The sequence below is a fragment of the Platichthys flesus genome, chromosome 6 (genome assembly GCF_949316205.1).
Source record: "Platichthys flesus chromosome 6, fPlaFle2.1, whole genome shotgun sequence".
Lineage (NCBI taxonomy): Eukaryota > Metazoa > Chordata > Actinopteri > Pleuronectiformes > Pleuronectidae > Platichthys > Platichthys flesus.
The window spans coordinates 19,514,768-19,533,580 of NC_084950.1; the positions used below are offsets into that span (position 1 = coordinate 19,514,768).

General features: G+C 38.4%; 1 protein-coding gene across 5 annotated transcripts in view; it reads left to right on the forward strand.

Moving 5' to 3' along the window:
• The first annotated feature begins 566 nt into the window (after window positions 1-566).
• Window positions 567-18,813, forward strand: part of zgc:113516 (uncharacterized protein LOC541449 homolog) — a 32,052-nt gene continuing 13,805 nt past the window's right edge. The window contains exons 1-9 of one of the 5 annotated variants that reach the window (XM_062389408.1): window positions 870-934; window positions 2,088-2,134; window positions 3,661-3,737; window positions 4,261-4,523; window positions 5,804-5,956; window positions 12,470-12,618; window positions 13,102-13,185; window positions 14,741-14,901; window positions 18,201-18,274. In XM_062389408.1, coding sequence (XP_062245392.1) covers window positions 4,354-4,523; window positions 5,804-5,956; window positions 12,470-12,618; window positions 13,102-13,185; window positions 14,741-14,901; window positions 18,201-18,274 — 791 coding nt within the window. In that variant the 5' untranslated portion in view covers window positions 870-934; window positions 2,088-2,134; window positions 3,661-3,737; window positions 4,261-4,353. Of the gene's footprint in view, window positions 935-1,779; window positions 3,738-4,260; window positions 4,524-5,803; window positions 5,957-12,469; window positions 12,619-13,101; window positions 13,186-14,740; window positions 14,902-18,200; window positions 18,275-18,813 lie in introns of those variants that run through there. The other 4 variants (XM_062389407.1, XM_062389404.1, XM_062389405.1 and 1 more) reach the window with 4 other exon arrangements.

Sequence of the window (18,813 nt, forward strand, 5' to 3'; positions counted from 1 at the left end):
GAATTGAGTTAAATGAAGTAAACTGTAACCTAAATTCTGCATATGGCATGACACGCTGTAGAGAGGTTTGCAGCGTACTTAGTTGGATGTGGTGGGGCTGTGCTAAAAGTGGCTTTAGAGAGAGTTCAACTTTAGGAGAGAATATTAAGCCATCACACTGCAAACTGCTATTTGTTGGAATACATACAAACCCTAACCAGCAATGAAGAAAAGTTAAATAATTGCAGGTCTATATTTTGTTTGTATGTGGCAGTTAAAAGAACACTCAAGTTCTTTTTTCTACCGATTCATTTTACATATTGTTTTTTGTTTTCATTGCCTTCTTTAAATTATACAGTAAAACCTGGTCTTTATTTCATTTAGCACTGTGTCTCCATCATTCCTCTGTTAATTGCACCTTGGAATGGCATCGATGCAGCCTGATAGAGTAGTTAGGCAAGTTAGTAAACACTAATGTTTCATTCCAAAAGTCAAACTCAACATTTGTGTCAGTGTAACACTTTACGTTGCCTGCTGCAGAGCTCCTACCAGTGGTGGTTAATATGTAAACTGTGCACCAGTTGGGATGAAGATGCCCATAGGAACATTGGCCACTGATAAGCAAGCTGGGCGGCCGCTGAGTCACTCAACACACAAGGGGACAATTTCAGTGACTTGCAGACTCCACTGACGGCTCTTGAATAGTTGTGACGAAGTAGATGTTCGCGCTCTGTTGTCTATTTTCACCAATAACTCAGCTGGACATAGAGCAGAGAACGACTTTGGTCTGAAGTTCTGGACATCAAAGATTTCTTTGCTGAAAATGGATGCTGGTGCTGGGAAAAGGCTCCTCCATGTGGACATCCATATCGATGAGCTTGAACCTTGGAGAGGAATCCTGGAGCTTCTCAGCAGACTCCGTCCCCATTGGAAGGCACAGGACATTCAGATGAAGGTAAGTGAATGTTTGTTTCTCCGAATGTATGTGTCAATGGAATTCGTTGAATCTGTCTCTAATTTTGACGAAAACATAGAGTTTGTAAGTAATCAGTTAGCAAAATATTCGCCGGTTGTTGGTTCAAGTTGAAGAACATTAACTTTTTTTTTTTTTTTAAAAGACGGGTCCTGGAATAAGTTTTCACTTTCTTTAATATAGCAGATAGGACGTTAGATTTGCCTGAGGTAAGCGGTACGCTAAATAATTAATGCAATTGACTACTTTCATTTTGATACTGTATCTTAGTGTGAGATAAATGCCAGCTGTCGTACATCTGCAGCCATTCTGCCTAAAGTTTGTTGATGTCCATGCTGTCGTTGAAGTTGTGTCTCAATCATGAAGACACTGAATTAAAATTACAAGTCAGAGGCTGATGAGTATAGGTTTTGATAATATGACAAAATTATTTAGGAATCCAAATGTTTTCCTTTTTAATTTGTTTTACCTGATATCGTACTCAATGTATGAATGTCCAACAAACTGTGAATTTAAAACAACAGAACACATGACAAGGCATTTGTCAAATCAATTTGACTGAAATGATTGTTAGCCTATCTATCTTCTATCCATCTATCTATCTATCTATCTATCTATCTATCTATCTATCTATCTATCTATCTATCTATCTATCTATCTATCTATCTATCTATCTATCTATCTATCTATCTATCTATCTATCTATCCATCCATCCATCCATTCATCCACCCAACTATATATCTATCAATCTATCTATATATATATATATATATATATATATATCTGTCTATATATATATATATCTATATATATATCTATCTGTCTATCCATCTATCTCGATAGATAGATAGATATTGATCCCGGTTTTAGTAGAAACCACTGGGATGATTGGGTTTGGGAGCTGAGAGCCATTGGTGTAGAAATCAGAAGATATTGCGAAACACTCAGACAAAGCAGTGGCCTCAGAGTACAGATAGCTGGAATTGTCTTATGATATTAATTAACATGAGATAATACTGTAGATTTCTGTGTTGAATACTTGAACAACTGATATTTTCGGTTAAATAAAAATAAAATGTTACATTTAGTTTTCGAAATAGAAAACCTATCTAATGTCTCATATCCTGGTTGCAGTTAATAAAAAGAAGCTTTGAAAATTGTACAAAAGCAGAAAACCCAAGGTAAGTTCTTTTTTCTTTTCTTCTCTAAACCCTGGAAACAGATGTGTAGATGTTGTCAGAGCATCTGTTCAGAACAGATTAATCCCATTCTGGTCCCATGTGCAAACACAAGGTCCAATCTTTCAGAGAAATTGGGTTTATGTTTGTTAGGTGAAAGCACATTGGACGGGTGACCTCTCAATCTACACCAGGTCCAGTAATGTACACAAAGGAGTAGATGTTTCCCTTCAGCCGTCGTGTCGCAGCAGCCTCTTTAATGATGTATTGTGCTCATCTGATTGGAATATGCAGGGGGAGGACAGACACGTCCTCCTGCTGTGCCTGTGCTTTTAAATCTTAGTTCTTTCTTTCAAATTACACTCTGTAATGGTATGTATTCATATTTCAGGATCAGAGTCAGAATGAAATTACTTTATTGATCACCGGGGGGGGGGGGGGGGGCATTGTTTAATATTCAGAGATTTCCCCGACCTTTTTTTCAATGCGTTCCCACAACACACATTGTAATAAAGACAAAGACACAATATATCAAACTCTAAGCCAAGTCACTTTATAATTTTGAGTGTTTCATACACGACATTGTAGGCATTGTCAAAGATGTTACCTACTTAAAATAATTTGTTTTTAGAGAGATTTAAATTATAACATTTACATTTGTTTTACATAATTTATAAATGTTTATAAATACAGTAAAATTAGATAATTTTTCCTGTAAATATATACAATATCTACAAGTCGTAGACAAAAATGTTTTAAATAAAATTGTCAAAGCTGGTGGATAGGATCAAAGTGACCCAGAAATTCATTCTTAGGTCTGTTTGATAATTTTCCATCTAGATGAAAACCTTTTATCTGCAGGTCCGATCAGAGGCTCAGAAAATGCCTCGGAGACTGTGGCAGAGAATGAGAGACTTAGAGAAACCACTGAAAGACAACAAATGTGTGACAAGGCTTTGGCAGGCAAACAGTGGTCAATGTGGGAGTGCTGTGTACACACACAGAGCCGTGTGCTGGAAGTGTGATCTTTAAAGACAAAAACCAAGTTGAGGCAGCAGCTCGAGCTGGATGTTATTAACACACTGTATGATATATCTGTGCATATGGTTCTGTTTTTATGCATGTCAGTTGAATCCTAATATTATATATTAATGCTTGTTTTTTGCTTCAGGTTGGAGGAAAGAAGAATAAATCAATTCAATAATAAAGGAGTTGTGCAAGCCTTTATGTGTGACAGGTGTTTCGATATTTCAGAGTATAGTGATTATCACTTTCCGATTTTTTATTCAGAAATATACAGCATGTTAATTCCTGAGGTTATTGTACTTTGTTTACATATTATTATGTTACTCTTGGACATTTGAAAATGATATGATAATAATATAATAATACTACCTCAATATTTCTTACACAACTTCTAATCCTCCCTCTCTGGTGGACATTGTATTTTGCATAATAGCGAATTTAAGGATAAAATGTGTTCTTATGCTAAGTACACTATTCATGTCTTTTTTTTAAATGATGTCTAGGTCTCTGTTGCATTTCTTGTTCTTTTTGGATGGCAGCATGGTGAAAAAGTTGAAGTAATGAGTCATAACAGTGACACGTGAGTGGCCTGTTAAATGATATTGTACCAAAAGCTTTTAATTCCTGAAACTACACATATGGCATTTGTTCACTCGATCATTTGTTCATCGTATAAAGCTCTGTGTTTATTGTGATTTTCCCAGATTGTTATGGATAAACAGTAACTGAAACCGTGTTTTTTAGGAGAATGACTCATTCTACTTTACAAAGTAATTACATTCACTGCCTGTCATATTAACTACATATAGGAGAGTTTGTGATGTAATTTATTGTCCACATGACAGTAATTTTGTCAACGCTATCATAGTGAAGACCTTCCCCTTTGTTACAAGATGTTGTATTTTCACTAAATTGTCATTATCTGTAAAAATACACATAAACACCACTTTACAATGTTTTCTATAAATCAGCATTGTGTTCAGGATGCTTCGTTACATCTACTGTTTGTTGAAATGTATGCCATATTATAAGTGATTTGTTTGTTTTGTTCCAAGATGAAAGAGTTTCTTTGCATCATTAAGTTTGACTTTCCTTAATTCCAGACGTTCACCGGGGGCATCACCAACCAGCTGATCGGCTGCCACGTGGGCTCTTTTAAGGAGCCCGGTTGTGTTCTGGTGCGACTCTACGGCCGGATGACGGAGCTCTATGTGAACCGAAACAAGGAGGTGGAGATGTTTCAGGTCTTCCACGCCCACGGATGTGGTCCGCAGATCTACTGCAGCTTCCAGAACGGCATCTGCTACGAGTTTGTCAGAGGAATGGTCCTGGAGGATGAGCTACTCCGACAACCCTCCATTTACAGGTCTCTGCCAGGAAACCCTCAACATTTACATTTATTTATTTTGCTAAGTTGATTTGGTCAGACAACGATGTGCTGAGATTGTATGTGCTTTCAGGGATACAGTCCTGCAGCATGTTCATGGAGCAATATGATGACTGAGATTTAAAGGAAAACAGGGTGAAATAAAGAACAGACATAGAATATATTATTTATCCATAATTCATTGTTCTCAAAAACAAATCAAACTTATATTTAAGAGAAGTATAAAGGAATGAAAAAATGATTTACCATGACATCGGAAAAAAAACATTCACATACACTAATTGAATGAAACATACCACTTAAGAGTTTAAGAGGTATACAAGGTAAATAAAATACTGTCATATATACTAACAAAATTTGAATAGTGGCATTCACACTCAAATGTTTCAGATTATATAGAATCTATTATGTTTGTTGTTTTTTGAGACTGACTTTTTGCCAAAAGCACCTTGAATTAAGTGCAATTACACCATTATCTGAAACAAATCACTCAAAGTCAATGACCTGTGAACTGATAGATACATCTAAACAAAACAAAAATTTAGTCATATATTTAAACAGACAGATAGAATAGCCCTATACTTATTTGATGTTTCAATTTAAATATAATATGGCGTTGAAGATATCAGTTACTCTGCACATTTGATCATTATTATATTATTGTGGGTTCTATTCTGTGGTCAAAGCTCAACAGGTTTATTGATAATGATGTGAAACCTTGAACATTTTTTGTAAGAAAACAGCGAGAGGTCATTGTTGGGGGCATTATGTGTGTGTTTGTGTGTGCATGTGTGTGTGTGTGTTGGGCATTTGAATTGTGCTGATGCAGGTGTTTTTCTTGATTATTTCCGTTGACTGATGTTTCGTGTTGAGCAATGTTGTTTACCCATGGCCCCTGTTTCATTCCTCATTCTGATGATAACAGGCCAGCATCATTATTCTCACCACAGGCCAGTAGGATACTACCCAGTCTACCAAGGCTGATGAGCCAGGGCCATGACAGACATCAATCACCTTGCTTTGCCTGATACCCTCTGTGGGGAATACCCAGAAAACTTGATGTTACCACTAAGATGCCTAAAGAATGAGCACTCAAGTGGTCAAAAGGTCACAAATTCAGCATAGCCTCTTCTTTTTTCGGAAAGAAGAACAAGATAAGAGTGCTAAATGGGAAGGGAGTTGTGTCTTCTCTGATAATGATTGTTTGTGCAATAACAGCATCAGCCAGGCTCATCTGAGAAAATGTTTTCCCTCTGCAGATTGATAGCAGCAGAGCTGGGGAGAATCCATTCTATCCAGCCAAAATGTGGTGTGTCTGTTGAACCTCTGCTCTGGACAAAAGTGTCCCACTTTCTCACACTGGTGCAGAGCAGTATCAACAGCAGCCCAGCAGAGCAGCGCTGCACAAAAAGGTACAGATCATCACACAATTACCACAATGTATTTGTATTCAAAAAATATAAATTTAGGTTTGGAAAATTGATTAGTTTTTAGTGATTTGTTGGATTATATTAGCAAACTGTTTTTTTGTTCTATAAAATTGACGATTACTCTGGAATTGACTAGTTTATTATTTCACATTCGATGAAAGCGTGACAGTGACTGTGTTTATTATTGGCAGTGATGAAGCAAAAACTGAGAAGAGTTACTGCCAACTGATCATTTGCCAAACCTATCCGTTCAACGGCTATCGCCCAATCACGCCGTAGCACCTAAAACCAAGAACTGCAGGTCTGGCAAGTGTCCACATGCCAGACCCAACTTCCGTGAGAAATCAAACAGTCTGTGAAGGTGGTGCAAATAAGCTTGAACCATTACCATGTATAACTAACAAGCATAACACAAACTGTAGCGTTACTTCCAAGGACAAGGAACACATGACTAAGTACCTCTATTAGTTTCGTGAGTTACAAAAAAGTTCCCTTAACTACCCTCATACATGTTGCTACTTCTTTCTTTGCTCTGATTACGGCTTGCAAAGCTTATTTTTCGTTGTTGTACTATACACTGTAAGACACATTAGTCCTTACTTGGCTCAGCAGGCTGTCAAATTTTTGGTACAGGCCATGGTTATCTCCTGCTTCGACTACTGATATGCCCTACTGGCAAGCTTCCCTTCATAAAAGCAAAATCCATGAATGTACCGAAATGTTTTCGGCCAATCTGGTCTGCAAGCGGCCTAAACGGTCACATGTTACTCCTGTAGTCATCAACACAAGCTGACTCAAATCAAACGATGCCCAGTGAGCTAGCAAATACTATCAACACAGGAGCGCCCCCCTCTTGAAAACTTTCTAAACACTTCAAATACCCTACCATACCAAACTAGCCCTTTTTAGCCTGATCTTACACACTTTATCGTATGAAACATATTTAACATTCTGTGCTTGCCTCAAGTTATTTCTACACTATCATCATCTTTAGAAACATTCTCCTCTTCCACTTTACCACGTGTCTCACTCTCTTCCAATATTAGCTCCAAGGCCCTCTGAGCAGATAATCTTTTGCTCATATTGCTGGTGGAGGATTGTAGCTCAAGTGACCTACACACCTGTGCTGAGTTATTCATCTGTTTTGTCCCCTTCTGAAGTGCAAGTGTGAGGGGTGCTGTGCAATAGAAGGAGAGATCAAATTCTACAGCGTTTTGGAATAACTGTGTTAAGGTTACCACTGATGGAGAAAGAAACAGGAGAGGAGGGGAAAGCAGAAGCAGTTGACTTCTCTGTGCCTGTATTGATACAATGTGGCAGGTGGGTGTGATCCACTGTCAATGGGATGTTTGAGGGTTAAGACTTTCTTGAAGGATTAGGGTTAGAATTAGAAGTAGGTTAGGGTTAGGCTTTTATAGCTGTGATGGTTACGTTTAGGGTCAGTGAATGCACTGTGCCAAGGTGCCTATGCCAGTGAGTGTTTGTTTTTCTGTGTGTCCACATCTCTATGTGGGTCAAATTGACCTTGACATTGAATTAAGGGGATTAATACGTGAGGACATTGTCATAAGCTTTTCACGTTCTTCAAAGAAATTAAGCCAAGGCAATGCAGTTTCAGTTTTAACAATGTATACTTGTAAAACTGTTCTATTATTTTCTTTTAGTACTAACATACAGGTGAATTTTGCCTGAGCAGCCTCTTAGGGTTAAAGAAATACGTATCGAGATGTTGTTGCAAGGCTAACTCAGTGGTAGACATCACTATGATAGAAACCAGCCCCATTTTCCACATTTTTATCTTTTAGGCCACAGCACTTCCACTGATTGGAAGTGAGTTATCATTTTCTCGATAGCCAAAGACACATTTCTTAAACCTGCCCACAGTGCTTCTGTCCACCCATTTGTTGTCTTACAAGTAACTGGACAGTCTGTACTCAAGTTGTTATGTTGGCACATTCACCTCTCTCACTGTTTCGACGGAGGCTGTCTGCGAGCTGTCATTGGTCAGAGGGACGAGGCGGGGGAGTGGTCTTTGTGGCAATGACATTGCATTATCCCTGACACGGGTCACGGGGTGAGAGGTGAGAGGGCCCACCAGACACTACAAAGAAACAGACGCTTGGCCACAAGCTTCCTGCAGAGCTCTCCCTTATCGGTCAAACGTTCAACCTTGTTTACGTTTGCAGAGAAGAGGTCGGAAGTCGACCCAAACCAAAGCAGGAGTATCCGAGTTGCTGTTTTAAAGAACTTGTGTTTCTGCTATGTATTTTAGCAAGTGGGTAAAGCATTTTGTTTCAGACTGAGTCATCCATAAAGAGAGCCAATGTGGAGGAAATGATCTGTTATGATAAGAACTTTCCTGGATTCAAAAATACAAAAGCCCCACAAAGATCTAAGAGAACAAGAGGATGACTAAACTTCTTGGTCATGGAAGACAAAAAACAGACAGATATGTTATTTTCCAGGCAATATATTCTGCTGCACTTGCTTTCTTATCTTCTTCATTTTTGAGCACTTCTCTTTTATTTGTTTTTGTGTTTGGATGTTATTCAGGGATGCTTTTAGTAAATGCAACCTGCAATATATCTCAAGGTGTGTGAAATAGTCCCAATAATAAATTTCACCAAACATTGAATCTTCAGTTCAACATCGCAAATATTTAAAACAGTTAAATGTTTGATCTCTGTATCATTATCGAAAATAATGATCAATTAGCCTACGAAATGAAGAAACAAGAAATTAATTTTATTTACCATGTTTTCCTTTAACTGATACTCAAGATTTATCTTCAAACAAAACTTTCCAACAAAACTAACAAGTATTTTTTGTTGCATATCGCATAGCAAATGGAACAAGAAAAGACTTATAAAACTCAAATATGTATCTGCAGGAGCAGACTGCACCAGATTCAGAGGCCCAATAGATGGTGCTATACTGTGAGACATTTGTGTGACTCAGTGGGTTGGTTGACACACTCCGCTGCTGCTCAAACACAGAGAGATGCAGAGTGACTCAAAATGATTTGGAAAATATTATCTATTCAGGCTTGAATAAAAGTAAAGAGCATGAGAAAAGTATGATAACGAGATTGAAGAAGGCTACGGCAAGGATTATTTTAGATTTAAGACTCAAAATAAGCGATTTTAGAGGTTTATTTATGGTTACAGGGTACACTGTACTGTACATGATGTGTGTGTTTACACGTTCTTTGGCCTCTTGAGTCTGCAATTGTGTGACATGACAACACACACACCAAGGCACATTAAAGAGGACATTACATTGACTTTCATCAATTTCCTGTAGTTTATGCTTACCCCAAGCATAACTAATTAAACCTAAGCCGTACCCCAACCTTAACTTTCACCTATAGCGTTAACTGTTAAATATGTCTTCACACAGGCAGAGAGAGAGAGATAGATAGAGAGAGAGAGAGAGAGAGAGAGAGAGAGAGAGAGAGAGAGAGAGAGAGAGAGAGAGAGAGGGAAAGAATTGCAGACAGAAAAGACCAAGAATGGGGGAAAACAAGCAAAAGGCTTTTTAAACAGGCATCAGAGAAACTTTTGTACTCGAGCATGTGTGAGTGCTGCTATGAATGTGATCTTCAGAGGAAATGGTAAAAGAAAAGGCTGAGTGAGAGCAGGAAGAGGCTGCACCTGCAGAGGAGGTCTTCAGCTCCTAAGCCACCCGCTGTGCTAAGAGAGAGAGACAGATAGAGTAAAGAAGAGAGAGATAGAGGAAAGAGGCTCCGGCAGCTGCGAGGTTCGAAGGGAGAGAGAGAGACAGAGAGAGAGAGCATAGTAGAAGTCAGAGAGGGGAGAGAAAAGAAAGAAAAGCAATGGAAAGCAAGAGTGCAACCTCTTCTTCCTCCTCCAAAGGCCCCCTGCCACGTCTCCCGTTTACACTCCCAGGAATGGTGTAAAACCACAAAAAGGAAAGAAAAGTCAGCAGAGCTCGGCTGGTGTTTGAAATCATATGTAAATAAGGCACATGGATAATGAAGCGCCAGAGGAGGATATTCCACTAATTACCTTACAGGGACTTGACAGGGAGCAGGAGGCGAATGTACTTGATGCAGTATGCTCCATGAAAAGGACAGAAAAAGAGAGAGGAAAAAGATCTGATGGCAAGACGACAGGTTTCCATTTAAAGTCAATGGAAGTCTTTCATTTAGCCTTTGAGGGTTTCTATGATAAAGTCAGTTTTTTAAGTTAGAAAAATGAATGGGTTTGAAAAGGAATCAGAGTTATTCAACGTTAGACTAAGTGTTTTAATTCATGTCAGAGAGGAGGCTGGTAAACTATGCATTTCAGAGCAGGTCGCTTTCAAAAATTCGTAGGTGAGTAGATGTGAGTAAAAAAAAATGAAATTAGGAATTGAATATTGATGTCTTTTGATCATTTATTGGCTAGAAGAATAAAATAAAAGGTTTTTTTTTTATAAGAAAAAATCAGCTTCAGTCAAGTTTATTTCATTGTCTGGATCCAAACCTGATTTCATTTCTTTAGTCTCCCCTCATTCTGACTACCCACAGCAGGAAGAGAGGATGAGTGAATGAAGTGGAGGAAGATGATGCACATAAAGGACTTGTTGCAGATGTGTGGAGGAGGAGGCTGCGTAGCCCCGGTGGCACGACTATAAACAAGACTCAGCTCCTCTGCTTTTATTGTGCATTCCTAACAGGCCTCATTAAATTACGTCTGCTAGTGTGTATAATACCGGAGCGTCTCTTTCTTCCTATTTGAATATATAGGCAGTGTTTAAATTACTCTACCCTCTTGTTGTGGCCCGATAACTGGAAAGAAAAAATGAAAAATTAATTAGGAGTGGGATAGTTATTCAGCGTTTCTTCAACGGGCTTTTTGCACTGACGTCCAAGGACATTAGCGCCTTCTTTGATACATCAAGTAATCAACAGAGCGCAAACAAGGCCTAACCTTACAGGGGTCCCTGATCCGCTTCAGTCCACAAATACCTTCATAGAGAAAAAGTGATCCGTTCATGACAAGTTTGGTCTCCTTCTCTTCTGCAAACTTTATCGCTCCCTCCTCCAACTGTGCCATACTTTTCCCCTCCAATCGATTTATGTTAGGTTGGAGCAGCTCATACAAACTACAAAGTATTAGAGCCACTTAAAGGGTAAAAATATCAGCGATTTCCAGAATAAAGACATAATAATATGACAATAAAGACCTGCATGAAAGCCTCACCGTCAGCCGCTCCCAAACATTTCCTTCTCAACAAAAGCTGCAATTTCCTCTAAATCTGTGTGCTTCTATCTTCAGAATAGACTCAGTTTATTACACAATCCTTCCAGAGTTATGATTATATAATATTATGACTTAATTTGCATACATGTAAAACTTCTTTTCTTGTAAATTTATGACCTCCAATTTTCAAAATCTCTGATACAGTTTTTTCCCTTTAAGTGCTCCCATTTCTCAATCGTTTCTAAGTGCAGGTGAGTCACTGCATTTCAGTGGAAAAAACAGGAGTCGACAACGAGGCAGAGAATTTTCTAAATGTTTTTCTAGTTAATTTACTTATTCTTTCAATATTGTATTTTTTGTTCTCTTTTTAGCTCAGTTGACATTAAGCTTGATTGAGAAGAAAACTATCTTTGCCAGAAAGAACTGTTTCGCTAAAATATGTAAGAACTGAGATAATATGTTAATGTGGCCACAGTTAATGATTTGTTTGCTGATCACACTTTACTTAAACTAATCAACTCATAAAATAGGAAAGTGTAATGTCGATAAAATTAGATTATCCAACACTAGATCACTGGAACAATCATGGGGCCATTTGCCTGCAATGATGTTTAATATTGATACTTAAAATCTGTAACATTCAAATGGTAACACAATTTAATGTTTTTTCTCAATGTTGCATTTTGAATCCAAGATTTTTACCTTTGGAATTATTTATATGAAAAGAGTGTGCATCGATCAAAATTCATACAAGGTAAAATGTCGGTAGGCATCCTGTAGTGGAGGAAAATATGTGGCTTGCAAGATCATCTCACTCTGTTACATCTATTGAAGTAAGATGTTCTCTTTCACCACCATCCACTGTAAAATAAACCACCAGGGTTGCAAGGGAAGAAAAGCTAGATACAAAATTAGGCAGGGGTGTATTTTAAAATGTTAAGTTGCTTAAATTGTATTTTTTCCTTCATTGTTAATCCCCCAATAATGCTGCAAATTTTTTTAGAAGTGAAGAATACTGACTGATTGTATTGATAGGCTTCACTGTATCAAATATTCCACCCTAACCCTAACCCTTTGTTTAAGTGCATCTCACAGTGTATCGTGTTTGCCTCTGCGATTCAAAGCATGACACGTGGGCGATTTGATAATCACGAATGTGCTGAGTTCCCTTCAGTGACTTCCAGGTGTTGAACCTGTGTGGCCAATCTCGCCCCCGGCCTTTTACAGCTTCCAATCCAAATCTCTGCACTTTCATGAAACCTTGTCCACAACATATGGTATCTTACAGTTCTTTGACTCGAGGAGAGATGCCCAGCTTTGAGACTCTGTCAATGGAGATGGAGTCGTTGAAGAGACACCTCTCGCAGATCGACTCGCCGACTGTCCTCTGCCACAACGACCTTCTGACCAAAAACATAATATACAACAAGACAGAGGGTGAGGAACAGCGCCACACATCAGCGACAGTGGAGCGGGTGGTGGCGAGAATAGTGAAATGAAGTGATTTGTGGTGATGTTATGGGGACGTGAAGCAGATATTCATCAATCAGAATAAAATTTGGTGAATTCAGTCAAGAGTCTCATTCAACACTCTTAAATGGTAGATGAATTTTTTTTTAAATTGAGTGAATGTATCTCTTTTCCTCAGTTTGAAATAATGAAGTTCAGTCGTCATATCACTTCCCTTTATTTTACAGACAGAGAAAAACCTTTGCATCATGGAAAAAAAAAATTGTTTATCTTTTTTATTATGATTTTATTTTCCTCATCTCATTTTCTGAAGAGAGTCCACAGTGACTCTCGCTCAAAAGAGATTCCTTCGACTCCTGTTCTTTCAATAAAAGGAATTTGCTGTCCCCGAGATGTGTTGGTCATGATGTTGTGCTAACAGCTGCTGATTTCCCTCTCCTCCTCCGTCAGGAATAGTGAAATTCATCGACTACGAGTACGCAGATTACAACTACCAGGCCTACGATATTGGCAATCACTTCAACGAATTTGCCGGTAGGTGTGTGTTGTGGTGGTAGCAGTTCTATTATCTGGAAACATTTATCGAGGAACAGAACATTTAAGATTGGCTAATGCCGTGGATGCTGTGTATTCTCTTTGAGTTTGTGCTCTCGCTTTAACTATCACATCATTTTATCTTTATTTGCAGCGTGAATCCTGTCCTTGACAAATATTACTTTTATTCTGTATGCACACCTGGGGATAAAAGTGACATTGATGTATCAGCTGTGTCACACTAAAGCTTCAAACTATCCATTTGAACATTTGTGAAATTATCCTCTAAAATATAAGTTCTCATGCCAACGTTTGCCATCGCCAAATGATTGACCTCGGAGAATGATCAAACTGTGGGTTTCTAGACCTCCTGTGTCCTGGTGAATCATATGAAACTGAAAAAAAAATGTTTCTGTTGTTCAGAAACAGACATATATTGTGCAAGGAATTTTGTTTTTTAATTTTCAGCATATTTTAATCGTTATCCTCACATGCACGAGGAAACAATAGCGATGCTTGTAACTGAAGAAATGTCCATCTTAAGCAAACCTATGCTGATGTCAAATTATCACTGAACTAAGACAAACACAGATATTCACAAGTGGTGACTTTTTCTGTAACACAAGCAGCTATATTAAATTGTCTTAATGAAGGGACAATACAGCTATATAAATATTCTACTTCTAATACTTAATTGAAATATTGCTGTTTTCACTAAGATTTTAAAATCGGGTTTCAACTGAAAGTGCACATATCAATTTCCACACTTCTTACTCTCTGCTTCTGTATAAAATGTAAAAAGTAATTATAGTTATTTTAGTGTAGAGACTTTATTCAAGTAAAAGTAACAATAACACATTGTAAGATTACTTTGTCCAGCATGACAAAAATTGACACTTTAATATACGATGTAAATTAAATGCATGGAATTGTCCCAGTGAGTGTAATACATTAACTTTGTAATTGCTGTCGCAGTCGGTCAATGTTGAACTAATGTTGAACTAATTCAAACATAACACATAATGGTGAGTAGTTCTCATAACAATGCATATTATATAAGTAAACTCTTAATTTTAAAGTAATTAGGTACCGTAGCAGAATGAAAAGGAAATAGTTACTGCAATAATAACACTCAATAACAATTAGATTCTCATTTTTCTCTCATTTGACGAAAGTATTGTGAAGGTATAATCACCAGCTGTTAGTTATTTATACCAGAATGAGAAGGAATGAAGATTAAATAATCATGCCCATGTTTTACTTTTCATTTGCACCACATCAATCTCAAGATTCATAGTGAGCTGTATAAATATTACAATATAAATATAACATAAATCTATATTAACATAGACCATTTACCATGAGTTAAATGTGCTCAGTTGAAGTTCAGCTTTTTTGTGTTCAGCAATGTTTGTGTTTCAAATGAAAGAATTGTATTTGACTGAAAACAAGATTTCTGTGGCAAAACAAAACAAAACAAAAAATTGGGGCGGGGGTGGACTTTGTGTGTTTTTTTGTTTTTTTTTAAGTTTAATGTATGTGTTGTGTGTTGAAGGTGTGAATGACGTTAACTACAGCCTGTATCCGAGCCGGGAGCTGCAGAGGGACTGGCTGATGGCCTATCTGGAGAGTTACAAGCAGAGCACAGGGCGTGAGGTCACTGCTACCAAGGCAGAAGTTACACAGCTTTACATCCAAGTCTGCAAATTCTCATTGGTAAGTGTCCGCTCCCGTCGACTCTGTTGAAATGCTAATATGTGTCATTATGCAGCACCTCGGCAGTTTGTAGCGACAAATCTCTAAACAGTTATTTCCCTTTTTCAAGTTTGGCTCTCGGAGGGGCTCGGATGTGTGCAGACCTCTGTAACGTAATGACACCTCACCATCATATTTGAACAATTTACTTTTCCAGCAAAACAAAAAAAAGAAGGCTCCTCAAAGGGAAACCGATCCACAGCTGACACACCGCTGCTCAGAGTCTGATGGGCTCCATCTGACGTGATTACAAACTGCCTTAGGGGAAAAGTGAAAGACAGAAGCCAAAATAATTTTTTCTCATTACCACAATTTTCATTCTTTGGTGGCTCAAGTGGTGCCAAGCTATCCGTCTAAAAAGTGCTTCCACAACTCAACACAATATGTTGAATTGTGCGACCAATTTGGGGCTGGTGTGAATGTCTCTTGAAATAGCCCAGAAATGATGAGGAGGCATATTACTTTTTAAAATAACCCGTGCCTCGGCCAGACAGAGAGGGAGAAGTGAGAAACAGAGGGGAAAGAAATACGGCCTGGAATGGAGTGAGAGGAGCGATAACATCACGCTGATTGAAGTCAGGTTTTCTATGACAAACCGAGGAGGACCCGAGGGATGTTGGGGAAATTGATCACTGACGCTTAACAAGCCAAGTTTCCAGCTCCACTCGTTTTGACGAGCCGTGTTTCAAAGGGAGGGATACTGAGCCTGTTGATTGAGAAAATCACTGGGTGTGTTTTTCATGGTTTCAATCTGGATAGTTTCTGAAAAACAATCATGTATAACTTCATTTTGCCCAATAAATGTTGAGTTTATGTAAAATTATCCAGAGACAAAAGATACAAAATATCCAAGGTCCCTTTTATTGTTTCTCTTCTCATCTTATGATAATACCAAATATTATGATGACTTGAAAACAGTTTTTAGAATCAATTAAATGTTTCTCTTTTTTAGTGCCAAAAAATGCCAAACATTTACTGGCTCCAGCCTCTCAAATGAAAGATTTGGTTTTTTATGACGTTAAATTAAATGCCTGCAGGTTTTCAATAGTTTTCCCTATGAAAATAATTGAATTCAAAAAGACGGCTCCTGGAAACTGATGAACATTTTTCACTCTTTTCTGACATTGAAAAAGATCAAACAAGAAATCTTTTGGATGTTCTGATTAATTGCTTCTGAAAATAATTGTTATCGCAGCCTGTGTTATGCAGTGAAAGTCGTGTCCGTGCAGTATTTGACAGTTAATTTGCTCCAAATAGAAGATCTCATTAGATTTGAACATTTCTCTCATCACATTTGGTAAGAGCAGATTTTGTTCATTACTTTTTACCGACATTGATAATTTTTAAAACAGCCGTAATTATTAATTCAATCTGTTGCCTTTTTGTTTTTTTTTTATCTGTTTTTTGTGATCGTTCTTTTATGAATTTGATTAAAAGTAATTTTATCCTTTTGTATCCCTTTGGTGTCACTATGTAATTGCTCGTAGTAATCAAACTACATTGAATTCACGCAATAGTTCCGTCTCGGTAGATGATAAAACACATGAATGGTGAAAACTGAGTAGCCAAGGAAACCAGTGAGCTCTGAGGGAGGCTGTGTGGCTCCGCTGTGCGGCATTGACAAAGCCTGGCCAGATGCCAACACTTAAATCCTGGGTGAACTGTGCCAAGACACCGAGGGGTCTTTACCACTCATCCTGTCTTCCGCAGGGATCCCCTGTGATGTTCGGGGCTATGGCCTGGGGCTCTGTGATGTCACTCTCCCCACACGTCTCTCATCCTCGTTTTTCTCAATGGCTCCCTGTCACCGACGGCCTCTGCTTAGTGTTAGACTAATGCCCACTTAATGGAGAGTAGTTATTAATCATAATAGAAACACGCTCAATCTCTCTCTCTCCAGCTAAAGACAGAGATTAGAGATGAAAATCTGCCAGGGAGGGGAAGAAAGCCAAGGGGAAACCGCACATCGTTCTTCAAATATTTCATTCCCCCCTGTATTTGATTATCAAATAAAAATGTGATTATATCGCTGGGCCGCAAAACAGAGGCCTGTCTGGATCTTATTAGGACTCGCTATTAGTGGTCCTACCATGAAGATTTACAATAAGGGTGGAGAACAACAACAATTTATGGAGGCATGGAAGTCCGCAAGCCTAAGTGAGCAAAGCCATTAAGGAGGGAACCATTCAATGTGGAGGTTTGTCATTCTGACGGAGTAGCATGCGTCTGGAAGCAGCAGCTATAACACAACAACTGGAGGCCAGTGTAGCTCCACAGTTCCGGTCTATGGCACAGAGAATTGTACCAAAACATGACGGATATAAGTGAAACCACACAGCACCTGCGATATTTACCTAAAGGAAAATGAGATACCGCTAGAAAAAAATCTTCCCTAGAAACTCTCAGAAGTGTGCCACAGTGTATACCACCAACGTAAGCCAGATGTTACCACTTTAAACACATTCCAGTCCCATACTGCATGTACTTAATAATTCTGTAATTTAATTAGATGGCTCCTGTTCAGGTTGTGTGAGCGAGCACCTGCCCTGCTGAAGTGTTCTTGAGCAAGATGCAGACATGTGACCCCGCTGTGACCTCCCTGCAGGGGGGTCAAGAAGAAGTGTGTTTTTTTAGATTAGATTAAAAGGGTGCCTGAGAATTGCAGCATCATTACATTGTGATGTTTTATGCAGTGGTGGAAAGGAACAAAGTACATTTCCTAAGTCACGGTACTTAAATATATTTTCATCTGAACCAGTAGTTTTTAGTTTAGGTACTTCTCACTTTTACTCCACAACATATATATGAGCAAATAGTTAAATGCGTGAGCACTTCCTACACCACTGGATTTATGTTTTGGCTGTAGTTAATAAACCACAATAATGTAAAAAACAAAAACAAATGCAGAATAAAGTACTTCACTTAGAAGGCAAGCTGAAGCTGATGAAAACAATGCTGTGTAAATCAACACTATTCATAACATTCACACATATAACTTGCGTTGGCTATCTGTCTGCTTCTGCAGTGCTCTATGTAATTCTATCTTTTCAAATCAGTACTTACATGTATTGCTCTGCAACTTTGACAGTGACAAAAGCCGACGTGAGGTTCACTGCTACAGAGTATAGCAAGCACATTTTCTCTTTTCAAGAATTGTCTTTTTTTATAAGTGATTGATAACAGCCACCTTGACAACATGCTGTCGGAGCCAGTCACCAGTACTGATGTGGTGCTCTGATGTTTTCTATCTCCTCTTTCAGGCATCCAACTTCTTCTGGGGTCTCTGGGCCATCCTGCAATCACACTTCTCCTCTATTGACTTTGACTTCCAAAGGTTTGTACTCCTCACGCCAGCAGCTTAAAGCTCCCTTTAAACTAGAGCGTGTGTCTGGTTGAAACTTTGCATTAACTCTGTTGTATGGTTGATTATTATTCGTGCTCAATGCTGCACAAATCACAAAGGTAACAAACTGTCAGTGTATAAATCAACATCCTCCTGACACGAAGCAACACCCTCACATTAACACCACCTCAACAACCGTTTAATGTGGAAACACATGAAACTAACCATCTGAGTTAGAACCTCAGAATCTCATTGGACCAACTTATTGCAGTATGCTATAATCATACCTCACTCAATGCACACGAATGGAAAAATGCATCCTGCAGACGCGCTCAGTATTTTAATACAGTGTTTAGAAAAACAGGAGCTTCAAATAATTTGTTGGCAGAGAAATTCCAATAAAAGATCGAGAGCTTGAGCCCAGCTGAACTCGGGTGTGGAAATATTCAATTTTTTTTCCAGCCGTGTTTTAAGAATGTGTGTATCTAGAAATTGGCGTAAAACCGGCAGCATCAGCAGACGTCTTCAGC